At 41.3% G+C, this 23967-nt stretch overlaps 1 protein-coding gene across 1 annotated transcript; it reads right to left on the reverse strand.

Annotated features, from left to right (window-relative positions):
* Window positions 1-5964: 5964 nt before the first annotated feature.
* LOC139159430 (interleukin-12 subunit beta-like) lies at window positions 5965-23680 on the reverse strand. The gene is made up of 7 exons (XM_070736746.1): window positions 23587-23680; window positions 21407-21679; window positions 16435-16567; window positions 13045-13238; window positions 10956-11092; window positions 8598-8743; window positions 5965-5983 (listed from the first exon to the last, which is right to left on the reverse strand). Exons 1-7 carry the CDS (start codon window positions 23678-23680, stop codon window positions 5965-5967), a joined length of 996 nt encoding a protein of 331 aa, XP_070592847.1.
* Between the last annotated feature and the right edge of the window lie 287 nt (window positions 23681-23967).

Consider the following 23967-nt stretch of genomic DNA (forward strand, 5'->3'; position numbering starts at 1 on the left):
AGCACCAAAATGCTGAAACACATAAAATTTAAAGGAGGTGAGGGAAAATTGCTAAACCATAAGAAACAGCACACAAAGTGAAATAGCACTTCTATTGCTCTGTTAGGCATGGTAAATGAAGACTTAGTTGTATCTCATGAGTTGAAGGCTTAGTGCAACATTTTTCCTTCCTTTCTTTTTTAAAATCATTTTTTAAAAATCACAGTGCTGAATTTTCATTGCATCACATTTATGTTGGACGCAGTGAGATATTTACAGCTTGAAAGAATTAGCTGGTGACATATGCTGCCTGGGGATACCCAGTATCGGGGTTCTTTCATATCTCCATCAGGATCTGGAGTGAAGAACACGAGTTCACTCTATCCCAAGGCAGCATTCAGGTCTTGAATATGGGCTTGCTAACTTCCAAACCAGCATCCTAACCATGTGAGTCAGTATGCTCCTGAAATTTCATTACTTGCCACCATAAATGATGTAGTGCAGTGATGGCGAACCTATGGCATGGTGCCACAGGTGACACGTGGAGCCATATCTGCTGGCACACAAGCTGTTGTCCTAGCTTAGTTCCAAGTGCATGCATGCACCAGCCAGTTGATTTTTGGCTCACATGGAGGCTCTAGGAGGGAGTTTTTGGCTTCCAGAGAGCCTCCGGGCGTGTGGAGGAGGGCATTTTTATCTTCCCCTGGTTCCAGGGAAGACTTTGGAGCCTGGGGAGGGTGAAACATGAGCCTATCAGGCCCACCAGAAATGAGGAAACAGACCATTTCCAGCCTCCAGAGGGCTTCCGAGGAGCGAGAGAAGCTGTTTTTGCCTTCCCCAGGCATTGCATTATGGGTGTGGGCACTCGCACAAGTGCGATAGTGTGCACCCATTCTCTTTTGGCACCCAAAGGAAAAAAGGTTCACCATCACTGATGTGTATCCTCATTTTATGCAACCATGGCCTACATGATAGTAGATTTCCCACTACTATAATATAATGTTGAAGTGGATTCTTAACATGTAAATTGTTCCACAAAGCTGGTGGAGAGTTATTCCTGATAAAATTGAGATAGGAATATTTTTCAAAATGTCTTATGTCTGCAAAATCAAAGGATTCTGTTCCCCATCCGCCCAAAGTATTCTAAAGTACTTTATCTGAGATGAAGGTAGAGAATTTGAACATACTTTTCCAAGGCAAAGATGAAAATAAATTACAGCTAATCTTTATATTTGATTCTGTTTTAATTACATTTCATTTAAATAACTGATATAATATAATTTAATTATATTAATTTAATTACGGGTATTACTTTACATGGTAAACGTGCCAGTATATTTCGTAGTTTGTCCTTTTTGAAGATAGCCTGATAAAATTTCTGTGTTTTTAGTTAAGCAAATAGCCTAATTCCTATCTGCATATTTTAGAATTTTTAAAAATCTAATCATTGTTAATTTAAAAAATAATAAAATCAAATTTTAATCACATCAGTTAGAAGTTAATCCTGTTGAATTTTATGAGACTTACCTATATCTAATTATTTAACTGCCTATATCTTAAAAACTGATGTATAAGTTTATCTTGAAGCTCAGCTACAAAATTACAAAAGTGCTATCAAAAACCAAATTGACTTTTGTCTGAATAATTTCTTTGTGGCTAAAATGGTATAACATATAAAAACTTTTCTTAGCAAAGCTCTGAGGTAAGATTTTGGATTAATCATTTACAAATAGCAGTGTTTTCTCCTTGCTTCAGCTTTATTCTGTGAGCACATTATTTACATAGTATAGAACATGTTGTTCTATTCTAGTATAAATCTTCAATAAGCAGTGTTTAGTAATAATATCTGCTAACTTTGGTGACTACATTTCAAACTCCACTGATATTTGGAGAAATATTTCATTTCAGTGTTGATTTAACTCTTTTCTATGGGCTTAAATTTTTCTCTACAGATTCCAATCCATTTTTGCAATACTGCCAGTCAGATATTATACAAATTCTCTTTCATCTTTGTTTTTCCCATCTGTATCCATCATTGTCCTTTCCATTGGTGGCATGTTAAGGACATGAGGTTATCATTGATAGATTTTTTTTTGTATGAGTTCTTTCTATCGAATGTCCCTCTTGCAATTCTTTACGCCTTCCCATTTGATGTGTCCAATGGCAGATCACCATCTTTTAATGACCCCATGATCCCTCGCGGGGTGGAGTTTGGGCAACTGAATGGGGCTGAGTGTTTATTGGATGGCTGCCCTTCCTGTCACCAATATTCAGCAGATATATTTTCATATATATATTTCCTACATGGCATCGGACCAGAATACCTCCGGGACCGCCTGGTGCCACACGAATCCCAGCGACCGATTAGGTCCCACAGAGTTGGCCTTCTCTGGGTCCCATCGACAAAACAATGCCGTCTGGCGGGACCCAGGGGGAGAGCCTTCTCTGTAGTGGCCCCGGCCCTCTGGAATCAACTCCCCCTGGAGATTAGGATTGCCCCCACCCTCCTTGCCTTTCGTAAACTCTTGAAAACCCACCTATGTCACCAGGCATGGGAAAATTAATATACCCTTAACTGTTTTGTTTTATGTATGGTTTGCTCGGGGTGTATGATTGTTTTTTTAATAAGGGTTTTTAAAACTGTTTTAATATTGGATTTGTATATGATGTTTTTGCTTATTGTGAGCTGCTCCGAGTCCTCAGAAAGGGGCGGCATACAAATCTAATAAATTATTATTATTAATTATTATTGTGCCCTGAGAGAGAAATATCTGCCTCTACCTAGGATTGAACTCACAGCATCCTGATTGGGAGGAGAGAGCTCCACCTCTAGTCTACTGCACCACTCTCAGGCGTGTCCAATGGTAGATCTAGTGGATTAAAAAATGTTTTTCTTTGTCACCACTTGGGGTAGAAAGGGGAAGAGAAGGAAATATAAATAAGTAAGTAAGTAAGTAAGTAAGTAAGTAAGTAAGTAAGTAAGTAAGTAAGTAAGTAAGTAAATAAGTAAATAAATAAATAAATGGGGGAGGGAGGGAGAGAGAGAGGGAAGGAAGGAAGAAAAGAAGGAAGGAAGGAAGGAAAGGAGGAAGGAGGGAGGGAAGAAGGAAGGAAGGAGGGAAGGAAGGAAGGAAGGAAGGAAGAAAAGGAGGAAGGAGGGAGGGAAGGCAGGATGGAAGGGAAGAAGGAAGGAGGGAGGAAAGAAGGGAGGAAGGATTACATTTCAGCATTTCACTAGGAAACCGGTAAGCATGTAAAAAGGAGAAAAAATGTCCATGTTTTATTGTTTGATTCATGAATCTGTAAAAACAAATAGTTCAGCATGAAAAGCTGTGTCATAGAGAAAGAGACTCCCAAACCTCTTTCCTTACCTAATTAGAGTGGAAGTATGGTATTTGCCTATAAAGAAATGGAATTCAGCTCTGCTAGTGTCATAAAATATGAGAAAGCACTATTTTTTTTCATTCAGAGCAAGAAAAGACAAGCAGACTTTGCTTTCACAGTAGTTTGAGGGCAAGTAGAGGAAAATGGCAGGCATGTACTCTTGTCTCTGGTGAATGTTACTGGCTCTTTCCTGTGGGGAACAAGAAGTAGTGGCAAATATGTGTCCTTTCCAAGTATGGAAAACATACCTAGTGTAGTTTTCTAAAGTTTAATTTAGTTTAGTTTAGTTTGTCAAGCATATATAAGATTATAAATAAAATTATAAACATGATTGTGAATACATGAAATGTATAAACATGATTATGAATACACAAGATGGTTACGAATAAAAGAGTAACATTAGGGCAGGGATGGTAGGCACGTTGGTGCGCTTATAAATGCCCCTTACAGACCTCTTAGGAATGGGGTGAGGTCAATAATAGTGTGTGTGGGGGGGGTGTTTCCTCAACAGTCTTGCTAGCTCACCTAGAAAAGGGAAGCAGATTTTTGCACGTGAGGAAGATGTGGGAAGGAAGGCTGTTTGTCAAAGACAGATTTTGGGGAGGATTAACTTTCACTTTTCTGCTGAGTTTTTTCTTGATTGCAAAAATCACTGGATATATATTGATTTGAAAAATCTACCCAAGCATGTCGAATGAGCCCCAACTACATTCTTTTATAGGCTTCTGTTCCATGGATCTGACAGAGGACTCTAATCTCAAAATCCCATAGGGTAATTCGTAGTTTTTAATAATGCCTACAAAATAGCAATATAGTTAACAGTTCTATTATTAAAAATGTTTTCTTTAAGGCTACTCTAGCTGTACATCACATTGTTGTTTCATAATTATTTGTGTTTGTAAATACACTAGGCGTTGTTTAGGTGTCTGTAAAGGAAGGGTTGACACAACTCTTCAGTTTTCATTTATAGGTTGAAATGTCAACAAACAGAATAACTTACAATCCTGATATAAATATTAAATATTCAACAAAATTTGAGCATAGAACTGCAGAGAATGACGAATAAATATCTTAGCCTATGAAAACTGAAAATGAATATATCAGTAAATTAATTACAAGAATGTTGTAGATGAAATAGCATTATTTATTCATTGTTATGAAGGATCTACTAGTAATTGTGCCTTTATATTATGTGTTTTTCATTGTTATAAATTTCCTTCCTTCCTTCCCTCCCTCCTTCCCTCCCTCCACAATACTCAAATGAATAGTAGTGACTATATTAGTAATATAGTGATTAACTATACCCCTATGGCATTTTACAATGCAGTAAAAATACAATCAAGTATAGTCAAATATTCATAATATATATTTTAAAATAATACAATACAATAAGATAAAATAAAATAAAGCATCAATAACAACAACAAAACAACGGTGTCAATTCATCCTGTACAAATTCCTCTAAACAATTCAGTTTTTAAAAACTTACGGAAAACCAAGAACAAGGGAGGCAAATTTAATTTCCACCACCAATTCACATAAATACACCTTAAATATATGAGTTCAGTTACCATAGGACTTTAAAATATTTTAAATAATATTACAAAAAAACAAAATCACAAAACTATTTTTTAAAAAACATTTCCTTCTATAGCAGTGATGGCAAACCTTTTTTTCCCCTTGAGTGCCAAAATAGCGGGCATGTGCATGCACGGGTGCCCACACCCATAATTCAATGCCTAGGGAGGGCAAAAACAGCTCCCCCACCCCCCAAAGGCCCCGTGGAGGCCGGGAATGGCCTGTTTCTCAACTTCTGGTGGGCCCAGTAGGTTCATGTTTTGCCCTCCCCAGGCTCCAAAGGCTTCTCTGGAGCCAGGGGAGGATATAAATGCCCTCCCCCATCCCCCAAAGAGGCCTTCTGGAAGCCAAAAACGGCATCCCAGAGCCTCTGTGTGAGCTACCCATGCCATAGGTTCACCATCACTGTCTATAGTTTCCTGTTTTAACAAAATTCTCAATTTATATTGTGAAGGCTTGGAACGTTCCCATCTTCCTGCCTGGGAATTTTGGGAGCTATTGTCCCAATATTGGGGACAGGATTCTAGGTAAAGAAAGCTGATACAATAAATGGAGGCTTTTAAATCGAGGTTCATCCCAGATTGTCTGGAGCTTTTGGAAGTATAGAAGGGAGACTTCTGTATACACATACATATAATCCCCCCCCCCCAAATATACTATCCATCTAAGAACACAAGAACAGTGATTCACTCAGATCTTACATTCTTAACCATCATGGCTTTGCTTTTAAAAATTAACTACTTGTAAGACTTCAATTTCCTTTATTTAACCAATTCAGAATATAAAATGCATTAACTGCAATCCAATTCCCACCCACCCCCTTTTTTTATAGAAAAATAGGAATTCTAAAAGCATCAATTTTAAAAGTCCTGTATAAATGTATAATAACCATTACAACAATATATAAATAAATATAACAAAACTTTCAGCAGGTGTTTTATTTTCAGTTTTGATCCTGCAATTTTTTTAAATTTCCTTCTGATCTCATGGATGGAATTGTCTGGCTGATCCCACATGAGATTCCTAGGATTTCTTGTTGACCCTAAAGTAAAATGAAAGGAGAAAAATGGAATTTAAATTATTGCATTTTCAGCAATTATATTTCTAGTTTTTATCTCTAGACAGAGACTTGTTATCTTTAACAAGTCCACTTGGAGAATTTGGCTTAATAGTTTATCTTTATTTATATTATCTGTAAAGAACCACTTTCTTTTATGATTTTTCCGCAATCATTTTGAACAGAAAGAATAATAGTCTAGAGGACACATCACTGTTTTTGTTTTAAAATACTTGTCGGGGGACTTGTTGGAGGCATTGGTGACTCTGGTGATTGCCTGCAGTTTTCTTGGTAAGATTGTTGCCTGGAGACTGTTGGGGCCTGGATGGGTGTCAACAAACTCAAACTCAACCCAGACAAGATGGAGTGGCTGTGGGTCTTGCCTCCGAAGGACAATTCCATCTGTCCATCCATTACTCTGGGAGGTGAACTACTGACCCCCATAGAGAGGGTTCGCAACTTGGGCATCCTCCTCGATCCACAGCTGACATTGGAACATTATCTTTCGGCTGTGGCAAGGAGGGCGTTTGCCTAGGTTCGCCTGGTGCACCAGTTGCGGCCCTATTTGGACAGGGAGTCATTGCTCACAGTCACTCATGCCCTCATCACCTCGAGGTTCGATTACTGCAACACTCTCTACATGGGGCTACCTCTGAAAAGTGTTCGGAAACTTCAGATCGTGCAGAACGCAGCTGCGAGAGTCATCATGGGGCTTCCAAGATTCGCCCATGTTTCTTCAACACTCCATGGCTTGCATTGGCTGCCAATCCGTTTCTGGTCACAATTCAAAGTGTTGGTCATGACTTTTAAAGCCCTACATGGCATTGGACCAGATTACCTCCGGAACCGCCTGCTACCGCACGAATCCCAGCGACCGATAAGGTCCCACAGAGTTGGCCTTCTCCGGGTCCCGTCAACTAAACAATGTTGTTTGGCGGGCCCCAGGGGAAGAGCCTTCTCTGTGGCAGCCCCAGCTCTCTGGAACCAACTCCCCCCGGAGATTAGAACTGCCCCCACCCTCCCTGTCTTTCGTAAACTACTCAAGACTCATTTATACCACCAGGCATGGGGGAGTTGAGATATTCCTTCCCCCTAGGCCATTACAAGTTATGCATGGTATGTTTGTCTGTATGTTTGGTTTTATAATAGGGGTTTAAGTTGTTTTTTATTATTGGATTGTACATGTTGTTTTTATTATTGTTGTTAGCCGCCCCGAGTCTACGGAGAGGGGCGGCATACAAATCCAATAAATTATTATTAATTATTATTATTATTATTATTTCAGAAGCGGGTTTGCCATTGCCTACTTCCTAGGGCTGACAGTGACTGACTGGCACAGGATCACCTAGCTGGCTTTATGCCTAAGGCAAAACTTTAAAGTCCTCCCATGTCTAGTTTAGTGCCTTAATTATGACACAAAACTGGCTTTCATTAAAGCCCAGGAAACCTCATCTAATAACCATAATTTGGATCTAGCAATTTGATAATTAGGTAAATAGGTTGCTAAGTGAAATAATGAACTGTGCATAACATCTTATTTCAGATTGCTTTTGCTCAACCCTTGTCCCTTATTTAAAAGTAAGAGGAAAGAATCATTAAGCTCAAAAGCTGTTCACTGTCATGCCTTTCACCCATGATTCTACTTTTTGAACACAGTATGGGAGGAAGAAAAAAAAATCCAGGGGAGTTAAATATTGTATTGCAGAATTATTATTGCTTGCAATATTTATTCCTCTCCCCTTCATCATACATCTAAACAGTTTTTCCATATATTTAAAATATCCTCTGACCTGAAAAACCGGCTTAACCAGGGGGACAAAGAAATAAATGGTTTGTACTTCACAATCTTATTAAAATTTCAACATTCAGTAACGTAAATTAATTAATGTAAGATTCCGAGAAACTCTGTTGTGTTTCTTTCACAATATTTTTTTTAAGAGTGGAGGGAAACTACTAACGCCTCCAAATTTTCTCCTCTGAAGAAAGTGAAGCATAAAAGCCACATTTTTTATATACTGAATATATTAATTATGAAAAAGAATAAAACTTTGGAAGGAGATGGTGGAGAAACAGCATATGGTCAAATTATAGGGGATGACTAGGTTCAGGCCGACGGAGGGGTCAAATGTGATATCAGCCTTCAGTCCGTTTGTTCCCACAAGAGGTCTACCTTGAATTCCTTTTATTCTTATGTATTGCCAATTTACTACTTTTGATTCTTGTAGAGAGCATAAACATAAAATTCATTTGAACCATTCTGGTTCCTGATTTCTTAGGCAACAGTAACAAAATAGCAATTTTGTTTACCATATGTTATGAACAAAATAGACTGTATTGTTTCTCATATGAATCACTATCAATAAAAGTATTGGGATTTTTAAAATTATTAACTAATATGTGCAAGTGGATAATTTAGTTATTAGAACATTTGTATAATAAGGTTTATCTTAAATAATCTATTGTGTGCAATACAATTTTTTCCTGCCTAATATTCATGTTTTGCTAATAAAATAAAATGACTTTTAAAAAACCCAACTAATATAAACCCATGTGATAAAACTGCTGCTGACCACTAAAAATGAGCTCTATTTAATCGTACCTGCAATTTGACCAATTGCTCCAAGCAGAATGGCTGTTATAATGATCCCGGGATCGAATTAAGCAGCCATAATAGCGGCACTGCTTGTTAGTCATGGTCATGATGTGTCCATGATGTCTCCATAATGAAGGATCAACTTCAGAAATCTGAGAATAAAATTACAACTTCCATTTTAATGAATTGTAAATTCATTTACCAAGCACATAAACCTAAAAAGCATAGAGAAACAACACAGAAAGGATATGTCAATTCTCCTAAATTGAGATAGACAAGGATGGTGACATTCAATTCAATTCAATTCTGATTACATTATATGATGAGCCTAGGTGGCGCAGTGGGTAGAGTGCAGTACTGCAGGCCACTAAAGCTGACTGCTAGATCTGCAGGTCAGCGGTTCAAATCTCATCACCGGCTCAAGGTTGACTCAGCCTTCCATCCTTCCGAGGTGGGTAAAATGAGGACCCGGATTTTGGAGGCAATATGCTGGCTCTGTTAAAAAATGCTATTGCTAACATGTTGTAAGCCACCCTGAGTCTAAGGAGAAGGGAGGCATAAAAAAAATTGAGGAAATAAATAAAATAAATAAATGTAAATCTCGTCCTTGTTTTAGGAGTTTAAAACAAGACAATTACAAATCCCTCCTCATTCTGTTTCTATCAGGTTCAATTGAGAGAATGTGACTGGTTCAACCTAATGAGTTCTATGATCACATGGGAATTTGAGCCTAGGTCTCCTTGATCTCAGTTCAATACCTTAATCAGGAGGCCATCTCCTCCCTACAGATGATCTTTCCAGATTTTCATTATGTTCATTCAAATATATGAAAAATGCTAAAACTGAATTGGCTGAAAATTCATGAGATGAATATCAGGCACTAGAAACTGAATCATTGACATTTCCCAGCCTTCATTATTCAGAGGTAAATGTCTTCCGCTTTGGAGCAGATGAAAAAAGATCACGGCCTTCCAAGTGTTCCAGATTTGTCTATACAGGAAAGCAACATTCCTAAAAATCTGGATCTTTGGTTTAATCCAGAAGATAGATACAGAGACAATTCCCTTGTGCCATCATTCTGCTGAAGACTTTATTCTCATAATACTGTCTTATGCCTAAGCATATTTACCCATGTTGTATGGCTGCTATTATCATTCTCATCTTCTTTATTACACCCTCTTATAGATATCATTAATATGATTATTATTACTCTATCTCTTTGCATGAACACTGAAAACATTTGAACCAAATAAGGTGTATCTAATAACACTGTGTGTCTTGTGTCTAATAACAACAGGCCAATAAAATATTCTATTAATTCACTAAAAATATGATATAAAACAGAAAGGACAACTTGATAATTGTCACAGATTCTGAGTTAATTTATTCTTAGCCAATTTGATTAAAGTTCAATGTTTCAGAGATTTGTACCCAAACTTTTACTTGGACATCAGAACTGCTTTTACCAGACTGTCTGCTTCTAGTTCATCAACTAGAACTTCCTCTGTGGTGACCTAGAGGTGGAGCTCTTGCCTTACAATCAGCAGGTTATGAGTTCGATACTAGGTAGAAGCAGATGTAGGGTCTCCTGCTTGGGCAGAGGGTTGGACTATATCAGTGTTTTTCAACCAGTGTGCCATGGCACACTAGTGTGCCGCGAGACATGGTCAGGTGTGCCGCGAAGAAGGAAGCTCAGGTTCCGGTCTCACAACTTTTTGCTGAGAGAGAGAGTGTGAGAGAGAGAGAGAGAGAAAGAAAGCAAGAGAGAGAGAAAGAGAGAGAAAGCAAGAGTGATAGATAGAAAGAAAGAGAGAGAGAGAGAAGGAGAGAGAAAGGAAGAAAGAAAGAAAGAAAGAGAGAAAAGGAGAGGAAGGGAGAGAGAGAGAGAAATGAGCAAAAAGGGGAGGAAAAGAGGGAAATGAGAAAATGATTGAGACAGAGAATGAGAGGAGAGAGAAACAAAAGAGAGAGAGAAGTGACTCTTGATTTAAAGCATATGATAAAAAGCACCCAAAGAATAAGAAAGAAAATAACCCCAGCCCTCACCTGTTTTTGGAAATGGTTCAAGAGTGTGTATACACACAGACACAAGGGGGGGGGGATAGGGATGGAAAAAGAGAGGAGAGTGTCTTAGGGTGTCATTTTGTGTCATTTTGGTTGGTGGCGTGCCCCAGGATTTTGTAAATGTAAAAAATGTGCCATGGCTCAAAAAAGGTTGAAAATCACCGGACTAGATGACCTGCAAGGTCTCTTCCAACTCTGTTAATCTGTTATCTTATTTTCTGTTCTCATTATTGTCATAGTTCTGCAGCTGTGTATCTTAAAATATCTTCAAATAAAGTACATGTGCTTTAAAAAAATTACCTCTTCATGATTGCCGACAACTATTTTTATCTGGTAAATAAGTCCAAAATAAGAAACTGGGGTGCTCCAGGTTGCAGGATGTGTTAAAATCAATGTGCCATTTCTGGTAACCTCACACGTAGAAATATCCGGCTTTACTGCATGAAACAAGTAAATGAATGTTACACGTAATTGTAACTATTTTAGTGAGACTTTTAAATTATTACGTACTGTTAACATTTCTCATTTTTAATAAGCTCAGAAGGGTCACATTTATTTTAAGGCTGCAATATGATTGTATATTAGCTACTTCTTCTTTTATTATGGGAGGAAACTGGCAGGAAACAATTCAAAGTAAATATTTCAGAATAAGAAAGGTGACTATCAAAGAAAAGTGACCAGATCAAAGTTCTTGTAATGATATATAAGTTTTCATGAAGCCTACAGTATAGTTTTTGTATGAAAATTTGGATAGACTATATCACAATTAACATACAGTGATACCTCGTCTTACAAACTTAATTGGTTCCGGGACGAGGTTTGTAAGGTGAAAAGTTTGTAAGATGAAACAATGTTTCCCATAGGAATCAATGGAAAAGCGATTAATGTGTGCAAGCCCAAAACTCACCCCTTTTGGCAGCCGAAGCACCCGTTTTTGTGCTGGTGGGATTCCCCTGAGGCTCCCCTCCATGGGAAACCCCACCTCCGGATTTCCGTGTTTTTGTGATGCTGCAGGGAAATCCCAGAAGGGGAATCCCAGCAGCTCAAAAACAGGTGCTTCGCTGCCAACGGAAGTCTGGAGGTGGGGTTTCCCAGTGAGGGGAGCCTTAGTGAAATTGCAGCATTGCAAAAACACGGAAGTCTGGAGGTGGGTTTTCGAGGACTTCCATGTTTTTGCGATGCTGCAATTTTGCCAAGGCTCCCCTCGCTGGGAAACCCCACTTCCGGACTTCCGTTGGCAGCGAAGCACCTGTTTTTTGCGCTGCTGGGATTCCCCTGCTGGGAAACCCCACCTCCAGACTTCCGTGTTTTTGTGATGCTGTGATTTTGCTGAGGCTCCCCTCGCTGGGAAACCCTACCTCCAGACTTCCGTTGCCAGCGAAGCGCCCATTTTTGCACTGCTGGGATTCCCCTGCAGCATCAGGGGCATCCCAACAGCACAAAAATGGGCGCTTCGCTGGCAACAAAAGTCCGGAGGCAGGGCATCCCAGTGGTGGCGGCTTGGGTTTGTAAGGTGAAAATAATTTGGAAGAAGAGGCAAAAAAATCTTAAACCCCGGGTTTGTATCTCAAAAAGTTTGTATGACAAGGGGTATGTAAGACGAGGTATCACTGTATTTGTGTAGCTGTGAATATTCTTGACTACAATTCTCAGAAGTACCAATCAGCATGGCTAATGATCAGATTAAGGGAGCTAGAGTCCATTACATTGAAAGGGAGCTCACCCAGATTACATACACGCGCTTAACAATTTATGTTCTTTGATCATCATAACTATAAATGGTGTCAAATCTCTGTGAAAATTAGCCAGGTGGTCTGTATGCTCACTTTGGCAAGTAGTAAAAAAAGATACAACAGGTCTGGTTATTAACTGACTACACCTGTTTAGTACCTGATAGGAAACTAATTGGAATTCCCTTGGCTAGGAAAAGGAAGGCAATAGCAAATAATTTCCAGACAGTTGTCAAGAAGCTATTTGAATGTGATCATGAAGTTATAGAAGTGAAACTCAACTTGCGAGACTTTTATTTGAACTATATGAAAAATCAAAGACATTGTAAGCCTGATGGGCAAGAAGATTTTCAAATGTAAACATTATTCACGAAACTAGATTACTATTAGACAATCCTGATTTTGATAAGTGCACTATTTATTCTTGTACCGCAGATAATTTTGATTTTAAAAAAGCCACTCAGAAATTTTCATTGGGAAATGACATCTTCTTTTCTCTCAGAAAGACTCAGGAACTAGCTTATGTTGTCCTCTACTGTTTATATTATATATTGCATCCAAAAGGAAAAAATATTTTTGTACATGGAAATTGTTTTTTTTTTTTTGTTCCTTCTCTCAGCCTGTTGAATTGATAAAATGAAGTATTTTACATGACTTACGGATGTCCTTGATGAAGAAACTTCTGTTATGTTTTTCATAGACAAATACATCCATCAAATAAACATGAAGATGCACTACAATTAGTTCATACTCCTCAGTATATGAACAAAGATTTTGTCTTCTGCAGGAAGCTGAATATTCTGTGCTTGTTTTCCCAGAATTAATGTCACAAATTACTTTTCCTGATGCAGACCTGCATTTAAAATCAAGATCCAACTTAGCCAAAATTTCTATCTCTTCTTTAAAAAAAACAACATAACTAATTATCAGATTGAAAACATCAGCAATGGAAATAAATAAATATAGACTTCAGAAAATATGTTCTAGAAGGTTACCCTTGTATTATTGTTAGTATTAGCATTTCTAGTTACACTGAATTCTCTCATGGGATCAGAATATTTAATAGCTCTATCTATACCACAATTAGTTTATACGTACCAGCAGATAAAGACTATACAGTGATCCCCCGCTCTTTGCGAGGGTTCCGTTCCAGGACCCCCCGCAACGAGCGGGTTTTCGCGAAGTAGCGCTGCGGAAGTAAAAACACCTTCTGCGCATGTGCAGATGGTGTTTTTACTTGGGGGCGGCGCGGGTGTTTTAAAACGTCCCCGCCGAGATGGGGGGCTCGCTAGCACCCCCCTAACCCAGGTTGGGGGTTCGGGGGTGTGCTAGCGAGCCTCCCATGTCGGCGGGGATGTTTTAAAACACCCGCGCCACTTTCCAATGAGTCCCGAAGACAACGCGTTTGTCTTCGGGACTCATTGGAAAGTCGCGCGGGTGTTTTAAAACATCCCCGCCGACATGGGAGGCTCCCTAGCACACCCCCGAACCCCCAACCCGGGTTTGGGGGTGTGCTAGGGAGCCTCCCATGTCGGCGGGGATGTTTTAAAACACCCGCGCCACTTTCCAATGAGTCCCGAAGACAACGCGTTTGTCTTCGGGACTCATTGGAAAGTCGCGCGGGTGTTTTAAAACATCCCCGCCGACATGGGAGGCTCCCTAGCACACCCCCGAACCCCCAACCCGGGTTTGGGGGTGTGCTAGCGAGCCTCCCATGTCGGCGGGGATGTTTTAAAACACCCGCGCCACTTTCCAATGAGTCCCGAAGACAACGCGTTTGTCTTCGGGACTCATTGGAAAGTCGCGCGGGTGTTTTAAAACATCCCCGCCGACATGGGAGGCTCCCTAGCACACCCCCGAACCCCCAACCCGGGTTTGGGGGTGTGCTAGGGAGCCTCCCATGTCGGCGGGGATGTTTTAAAACACCCGCGCCACTTTCCAATGAGTCCCGAAGACAACGCGTTTGTCTTCGGGACTCATTGGAAAGTCGCGCGGGTGTTTTAAAACATCCCCGCCGACATGGGAGGCTCCCTAGCACACCCCCGAACCCCCAACCCGGGTTTGGGGGTGTGCTAGGGAGCCTCCCATGTCGGCGGGGATGTTTTAAAACACCCGCGCCACTTTCCAATGAGTCCCGAAGACAACGCGTTTGTCTTCGGGACTCATTGGAAAGTCGCGCGAGTGTTTTAAAACATCCCCGCCGACATGGGAACCCCCCAACCCGGCTTCTGGTAGAAGCTTTGCCAGGCTGCGATCGGGCGCTTGGAAGGGGAAGAGAAGCGTTGACAGACGCGGCGAACTTCCAGGGCTGGGGGTTTTTTATTTGCGCCCCGAGGGAGGAAGAGCCCCCGAAGTGACCCGCAGGAGCCGGGCGAAGCGGGCAGGCGGCGATCGCAAGACGCCGGCTTGGCTGCCGGGCTTTTCCGCCGGCACCTGAAGTGGAGCTCCGGCTGGGCTGCCCCCGGCTCGCTCGCTTCCTTCCTTCGCTACCTGCCTGCGCGGTGCGTGTCTGTGCGCGTCCCCCTCGTTAGCCTAATCGGCTGGAGCTAATTGCGCGGAAACTACCGGGCGACCCCGCTTGGCCCGGGATGCAAAGGGGGAAGCTGTTTGGCAGAGGAAGGAGCGGAGCCCCCTTGGCCAAGCGCTCTGGGCGGCCGTCGCATCGGGCAGCCCGGGAGACCCTCGTCCGGCGCGCTACGATCTGGCCCCCACCTGGTCCCGCCCGATCCTCCTCCCTGAGGCAGCTCGCCCTCCCATGGCCGCTTCCTCCACCCTCTATTGCAAGCCCTCGCCACCGCAGCCAACGCGCGCTGCGATCTTCAAGCCCGGCTCCTTTCGGCCCAGCATCCCGGGCCAAGCAGCTGCCTTCCGTGACTGAGCCTGGCTGGCCCGGAAGATCGTAGCGCCCGTTGGCTGCAGCGGCGAGCGAAGCCAAGCCGGCAGCAATGTCGCCGCCGGTGCAGCCAACGCGCGCTACGATCTTCCGGGCCAGCCAGGCTCAGTCACGGAAGGCAGCTGCTTGGCCCGGGATGCTGGGCCGAAAGGAGCCGGGCTTGAAGATCGCAGCGCGCGTTGGCTGCGGTGGCGAGGGCTTGCAATAGAGGGTGGAGGAAGCGGCCATGGGAGGGCGAGCTGCCTCAGGGAGGAGGATCGGGCGGGACCAGGTGGGGGCTGGAATTTCTCCGCCAGGGCGAAGGGCGGGCGAGCGGGTGCTGGGGAGGGCTTCTCGCCCTCCCGACAGCAAGAGGGGGGAGCGAACGGCGTGGGCAGGCGAAGGGCGGGCGAGCGGCAGCGAGGAGTTTGCGTGGGCGGTGGGGAAACTCCTCGCTGACGCCAGCAAGAGGGGGAAGACCCAGGGAAGCCGCTGCCATCTACGCATGCGTGCCCGGCACGCATGCGTAGATGGTATTTTTGACTTCCGGGTTGAAAAATAGCGAAGTACCCTGTTCGCAATGGTTGGGGACGCAATAAACGGGGGATCACTGTATACCTTGTAATAATCATGAACATTCACTTTGCCTTAGGTTAGATAATGAGAAGCCCAATGCTATCAGTCATTACATTATTGGCTCAAGAACATTTCATATAATACTACTATTATTATTATTATTATTATTGTTGTTGTTGTTATTATTATTAATATTATTAGTATTATTATTTAGATTTGTATGTCGCCTTTCTCCGAAGACAATGTTTTACTATGTATTCTACTTCATTAACACATTTGATTTTATTGAGCTTAATTGGGACCATTCTAAAGCACATAAGCAATTATTCTTAATTCTACTAAAGTTTAAAAGGACAAAAATTGTACTATGACAATACTGCTCCATTGCCCTTGCATTGCAATATCATATGAAAGTACTTAAGAGGCAGAGTTTATGTCATAGTTCAGGCTTCATCATTTGTCCCCCCTTCACAAACAGATTTCATATCAAAGTATTTGCAAGGTGAATATAATCAATGTATCCATGCCAAATTCTTGACCTTCCTTTTAAAGTACAGTTAACAATTATATGTGCCATATAACAATGCATTAAATGACTTACTTCATTTTATTTTCATCTTCATATTCAACACAAAATTTTAGGTTTGGATTTTGACTCTGCACTTTCCAAAAGCATGTGAAGTTCCCCGAATAATTATTTGCTTCACAGTAGAAATAGGCCTTTTTCTCTGGATCTAGAGGGCAAAAATAAAATGGCCTTAAAATAGAATAGAATAGAATTGTTTATTGGCCAAGTGTGATTGGACACACAAGGAATTTGTCTTGATGCATATGCTCTCAGCGTACATAAAATAAAATATACATTTGTCAAGAATCATGTGGTACAACACTTAATGATGGTCATAGGGGTCAAATAAGCAATGAAGAAGCAATATTAATAAAAATCTTAGGATATAAGCAACAAGTTACAGTCATACAGTCAACATGGGAGGAAATGGGTGATAGGAATGATGAGAAAAACTAGTAGAATAGAAGTGCAGATTTGGTAGAAAGTCTGACAGTGTTGAGGGAATTATTTGTTTAGTAGAGTGATGGCGTTCAGAAAAAAAATACAGCATGTTTTAGAGCAGTGTTTCCCAACCTTGGCAACTTGAAGATATTTGGACTTCAACTCCCAGAATTCCCCAGCCAGCGAATGCTGGCTGGGGAATTCTGGGAGTTGAAGTCCAGATATCTCCAAGTTGCCAAGGTTGGGAAACACTGTTTTAGAGCATGCTAATGACTATTTCTAATGTATGATTTAATTCAGGGCATTTTCAGGACATTGAAACATCAAGATGAATTTTAAAAGTGTAGGAAATTATTTTGTAAATACACACAAGTAAATTGATGTTTGTCCATCGTGTTCGAAGAGGACCTTGACAACTAATGGATTGTGGGCTGTCCGCAATGTATCCACAGGTAAGGCCTATATGGGCCTGAAATGTTCTGCCCCATATTGGGCAGATATGCATGGGCACCATTGTCACAGCATTTGCAGCTCTGGCTTTGTGGAGCTCTCACTTCTCTTCTGCTATGAATGTTCTTCTGGCCTCATATGTTTGGCAGCCTTGGTAGATCAGCATGCACCATATTGGTTGATCTTGTGCCAGCACTTCCCAGGAGGTGATGTTGATATTAAGGAACTTAAAGGAGGCTTTCAATGTGTCTTTGTATTGCTTCCTTTGTCCCCCATGTGATCACTTTCCTTTAGAGGAGCTCACCATAGAGGAGCTGTTTAAGGGTGTGATGGTCTGGCATCCTAGCAACATGGCCTGCCCAGCATGTCTGGGCTTTCATCAGCAGGGTGGGAATTGATGGCAGGCCTGCTCTGGAGAGGACCTCAGTGTCAGGCACCTTATCCTGCCAATGGATCTTCAGATTTCTACAGACGAGGTTATGTGGAAGTGGTTCAATTGCCTAGCATGTCTCCTATATACAGTCCAAGTCTCACTGGCATACAACAGGGTAATTAGCACTACTGCTCAGTAGACTTCGAGCTTTGTAGCAAGGCTTATTCCATGTCAGTTCCACACGTTGGTCATTAGTCTGCCAAATGCAGAGCTTGCCTTGGCGATTCTGCAGTTGACCTCAGTGTCAATTGTCACTGCATAGGAGAGGGTGCAGCTAAGATATGTAAATTAGTCCACTACTTGTAGCTTTTGTCCCTTTACTCACCCACAAGTAAATTGTATTACACTATAATGTACATAATAATTATGATGCACACAACATAAAAAAAGAATTCTGAAGTCTATTCCTGAATGTTCATGCTATTATCTCTTTCCAGTCATCTGAATTCTATTTTTATTTGTCTGTCTGTCTGTCTTCACAACATGAAATACAAACAATATGTATACAAATCTAATAGTTAAAAACAGTAACTAAAATCCAATTATATAAAAAACAGTCAGTCTACTCAATCACATCCATACATAACATTTAATGGTCAGAGAAGAAGGGGGCATGATCTAGCTGCCCCATGCCTGACAACATAGATGAGTCTTAAGTGTCTTGCGGAAGGTGAGGAGGGTGGGGGACAGTACGAATCTTTGGAGGGAGCTGATTCCAGAGGCCTGGAGCCGTCACAGAGAAGGCTCTTCCCCTGGGTCCTACCAGATGACATTGTTGGTCGACAGGACCTGGAGAAGGCCAACTCTGTGGGACCTTATTGGCTGCTGCAATTTGTGCAGCAGAAGGCAGTCCAGTAAGTAATCTGGTCCAATGCCATGTAGGACTTTATAGGTCATCACCAACACTTTGAATTGTGTCCAGAAACCAATCGGCAGCCAATGTAGGCCATGGAGTGTTGAAGAAACATGGGTGTATCTGGGGAGACCCATGATGGCTCGCGCGGACACATTCTGCACAATTTGTAGTTTCCGAACACTCTTCAAAGGTAGCCCCATGTAGAGAGCATTGCAGTAGTCGAACCTTGAGGTGATAAAGGCATGAGTGACTGTGAGCAGGGACTCCCTGTCCAAATAGGGCCTCAACTGGTGCACCAGGGGAACCTGGGTGAATGCCCCCCTCACCACGTGTTCTAACGTCAGCTGTGGATCGAGGAGGACGCCCAAGTTGCAGACCCTCTCTGAGGGGGTCAGTAATCCCCCCAGGCTAATGGATGGACAGATGGAATTGTCCTTGGGAGGCAAAACCCATAGCCACTCCATCTTCTAAGGGTTTAGTTTGAGCCTGTTGGCACCCATCCAGACCCTAACAGCCGCCAGGCACTGGCACATCATACCAATTGGGTGTCATCACATATTGATGGCACCTCACCCCAGGTCCTTGGATGATCTCACCCAACGGTTTCATGTAGATATTAAATAGCAGGGGGGAGAGGACTGATCCCTGAGGAACTCCACAAGGGAGAACCTAGAGGTCGACCTCTGACCCCCAACTAACATCGACTGCGACCAACTGGAAAAGTAGGAGGAAAACCACCATAAGATGGTGCCTCCCACTCCCAACTCCTCCAACTGGTGCAGAAGGATGGTATTGAAAGCTACTGAGAGGTCAAGGAGCAGCAGGATAGAGGATAAACCCCTATCTCAGGCCCACCAGAGATTGTCCATCAGCGTGACCAAAGCAGTTTCCATGCTGTATCTGTGCCTGAATTCTGACTGCTGAGGGCCTAGATAATCTGCTTCTTCCAAGGACCGCTGAAGCTGGAGCGACACCACCTTCTCAGCAACCTTTCCCATAAAGGGATGGTTAGAGACTGGATGGTAGTTATTAAGTACTGCTGGGTCCAGGGAAGGCTTCTTGAGGAGGAGGCGCACAAGTTCCTCATTGTAGGGAGCCAGGAAGGACCCCCCCTCAGAGAAGCATTTACAATCTTCTGGACCCAGCTCCGTGTCACCTCCCTGCTGGCTGAAACCAGCCAGGAGGGACACAGGTCCAGCAAACAGATGGTGGAATTCACAGCTCCAATGGCATTGTCCACTTCATCAGGTGTCACCAGGTCAAGCTCCTCCCAGACAGATGGACAAAGACAGGCCCCTGTCACCTTGACTGACTCATTGTCAGACGACACTGCGTTCCAACTGGAGTCCAGTTCCGTCCGGATCTGAGAAATTTTATCAGTGAAAAATGCATTAAAATCCCCTGCAAGAGCTCCCCCCCGATTTAGAAGGGAGAGGAACACCCTAAATAGGGTGGCCAGGTGGGATTCTGGTGATACAATCAAGGTGGCATGATACGCACATCTTGCTGCCTTGAACACCACTTTATAAACCTTAATAAAAGCTCTTAAAAGTGTTCGATCAGACTTGGATTTACTTTTCCTCCAGTGCTTCTCTAGACATCTCTTCTGGTGTTTCAACACCCAGAGCTCCCCAGGGTCTAGTGCCACAGAGAGATCGCAATGGCACAATCTGGTCAAGAGCCTCTGTCGCAGTCATATTCCAGGCCTCAGTGAGAGACTCTGCCAAACTGTGTATGAGTGAATCTGGTAAAACCCCAAGCGCCCTCTGAAAGCCCTCAAGGTCCATCAGGCGTCTGGGGTGGAGCCACCGAGTCGGTTCCACCTCCCTGAAAATTCTATTTATTAATGGAGCATCATTGGTAATAACCACTGCAGCATTGATTTTGGAGCCCAACAGGGAAAATGGAAGAAAGGAACATTTACTTTAAACCCAGTTGTTGTACTTTCATATTGATGCTTTAACTTTGTTCACTCTGTATTGCATTTTTTTCAAATATAATATGAATAGATGCATGTCTAGTGAGAGAAAAAGGAATGACATAGCTGTGGAATTGTCCAACATCTTGATCTGGACAGAATTTTCTTAAAGTGGCTTCATGGCTTAGATCAGTCAGCACAAGAATAGGGCAGGATCATCTTAGGAATGCAGTATGGACAAACTCTTGGTCAGGTAAGTTGGTTAAAGTATTGTAATCTGGTTCACCTGTAATCATTGGATCCCTTCATTTTGAAATTTAGCTCTCACAACTTATTCAACTCTGTAGAAGTAGGAAATCTAAAAAAATCCTGAATACTTTTATGGGATTTCTGGCTAACATTTTGGATTTTTCTGCTAAATCACTTCAGAACCTTGAAAAACTTAGAATTGTTAAGCTAAATTTCACAGAAAAGTAAGCTGAGGGGGGTTATGAAATCAAAGAACAATTGGTTGCATATAAATTTAATTTATACTACTTTTTGTATGCACAACTAAGAGAAAGATTCAAGGTAGATATTCATTTGAAATTGAATATCAAAAGGCAGAATTTCAAACCGAATTATATACAAACAATGAGCAAGTCATTGCCAACAGTTTTCCTAAAATTTAAAATGGCAGATGAGCAAGTGAAAAAAAATGTATGGTAAAATGGCTAAGAATTTTGAATATAAAATACTGTTGGAATAGTAGGAAAGCATTGATGGAATTGTAGGAAAATTTATATTATGCTATAACTTAAAAGAGAATAATATTTGCATTACTTTTATCTTGTTAACATTTTTTCAATAAAATTATATTTTAAAAAGAAGTAACAGTATGCAGGATCAATACTGCTCTGAGGCTTACCTTTCTTGAGAATTGGTTCATCTATTTCTCCTTTTTCATTCTTCTTTGTAATGTAAACAGCATTGGAACTTAGAAGCTGTTGTGTAGTGCTACTCCAACAGGTATAATTGCCAGCATCTGGAATCCCTTTGGGTTTTATTATCAAATTCCTGCCAGTTCCTACCGATATCAGGCCGTTCTTCCAATAAACTGAGTCAGGCTGACTTTCAGATGTGTTGCAGATGAGAGTCAAACTTTCGGAAAGTGTTAAAGGCTGGACTTCCTCACAGCACCCTGAAAATTATAAAATCATTAAGTTGTAAAACTCTACAATAGCAGGCAATGATCAACCATGGTGAACATGGTGAACAAAAGGCAACAGCTTCAAAAGAATCTAATAAGGTGTATAATTTGGGTAAAATTCTATTTCTAACTCTCACCTGGAAGAAAACCTGGCATGGATACAAATTAATATTTAATATTCTCCACATCGGAGGTACATCTAGTGGGACCAAGAAGAGCCTCCCTTCTTGCAGAAATAAGTTTGGGCCCAATTTGACACTTTCTCACAAAACTCTGTAGGTCTGGTTTTGCTAACAGGTCCAGGGCATCCACAGTGGGATGGAACCTATCTAGTGACTTATTTGTTTGTTTGTTTGTTGTCATCAGGGAATTGGAATTGTCATAAGAGTTAAAGTTTTATTAAGTTTTTTATCCTTGTAAATCACTGAAAGTGAGTTGAGTGGCGATATACATTTTCTTAAATATGTAAATAAATAGTGAATTCTCATGTATATCTGTAATGTGATAACATTTTATATCATCATCATCTTATGGTACAGAGTCACAAACAGCTGAGAGCATAGAAATTGTATATGTGATCATTTGCTATAGTTTAATTTTTATCTTGAAGCTCTGTGAAACAGAACATTCTATTCAACATTTGCAATGTGCCTATAGGTGATGTTTGTAGTTACTCATTGCCAAATCCATTACTGCCATAGACTTACAGATAATTTTCAACTTGTGACCATAATTGGGACCAGAATTTCTGCTGCAAAGCAAGGTGTTTATTAAGTCACACCTGATTTTGCCTTGTTTGGTAAGAAAATCACTATAGTTGAGTGAATCACATAATTGTTAAGCAAAGCCAGATTGGAATAATAGAGTTGGGAGGGACTTTGGAGGTCTTCTAGTCCAACCCCCTGCTTAGGCAGGAAACCCTACACCAATTCAGACAAATGTTTTGACTGAATTTGAAAATTAAGGGAAACTAGGATAGATCTATTTCGGCCTTATTTTGGCCTCATCTGCTAGCCATACCCTCACTGGGACTTGAACCTGCAACCTTTGCCTTGTAAGGCAGAGAATTAACCTCTAGGCTACAGTATCCAATCCCTTCAGCTCTGTGCCAGGAAAGAGTTACACATTTTTGTGTTGAATCACCCTGGTATATTAAGGAACATCACAGCTCCTTTTTTGCCTTTTATACCAGGGTGATTCGAATCCTTGACGTGGGTGATAAAAAGTTGGCCACCTTTAAGCCAGTCACATGATCTTTAAGCCACCCCAGTCATATGATCATCAAGTCACTCCCACCTGGTCACATGGCCGGCCAACCACACCCACAAAGTAAGCCATACCCACAGTGTAGTAGTAAAATGTTTTGCAGCCCTTCACTGTATGTGTGTGCATGTATATATATACACACACATATATACATACAGTCATACATGATGGACAGCTATACAGATGTAATTACTACATAAATAATTTTGTTTTTCAAAAGAGGCATACCGATATAAGCAATATCACCATTTGGAATTATTGGCCTTTGAAATACTTCCTGTGGTGCAAAGGATGCTTGTATCCAGTTTATTTGGCCAGGGATTTTAACGTTTGTCAAATGTTGGAATGTAAAATAAAACTTTGTGAGTGCTCTAGGGCCTGTGTAGCATAACTATACCCAGTATTAGTGTGGTACAGTAGCTATGGTTTTGGTAAGATATGATTCAAGACTGTTCTCAATAGTGGAAGCTTACTAGTGACTTCAAGCCAGTTTCATGCATAATTGTCTGGATTACTATGGAGAAAAATTAGAAGAAGTGTACTATGTGTGTTATTTAAGTTCCTGGCTGAAAAACGGAATCTTATCGAGTAATTAATACATTGCAATTTACTACAAAATTTCATTCAGAAACTCAATGACATACCATTTGTTCTTATTTCTTGTGTTGCTTCTCTGTGAGCAACCAAAGTCAGTATAAACATCAGGATACATACAATGAATGACATCTGTAAGGAACAATAAATAATTAAAAGTACAGATTAAAAAGAGCAACTCTATATATTACTAGATGTATCATTATTTAAGAAGGTTGCATATTTATAAATGAAGGATCCATACGTTTCATGGATTTATTTACATCATGAACTATCTTCCTCTGCTTCTTATGAATTGACATCTTATCTGTGTATTTTCTTGATACTGGTAGTAATCTTTAATAAAATAACCCCATTTACAATCATGACATGAAGCTAGCAGAGTCCTAAGTCCTACTATCATTTTCATGGTGAATACA

Source organism: Erythrolamprus reginae, chromosome 2, assembly GCF_031021105.1.
Source record: "Erythrolamprus reginae isolate rEryReg1 chromosome 2, rEryReg1.hap1, whole genome shotgun sequence".
In the NCBI taxonomy this organism is placed as follows: Eukaryota; Metazoa; Chordata; class Lepidosauria; order Squamata; family Dipsadidae; genus Erythrolamprus; species Erythrolamprus reginae.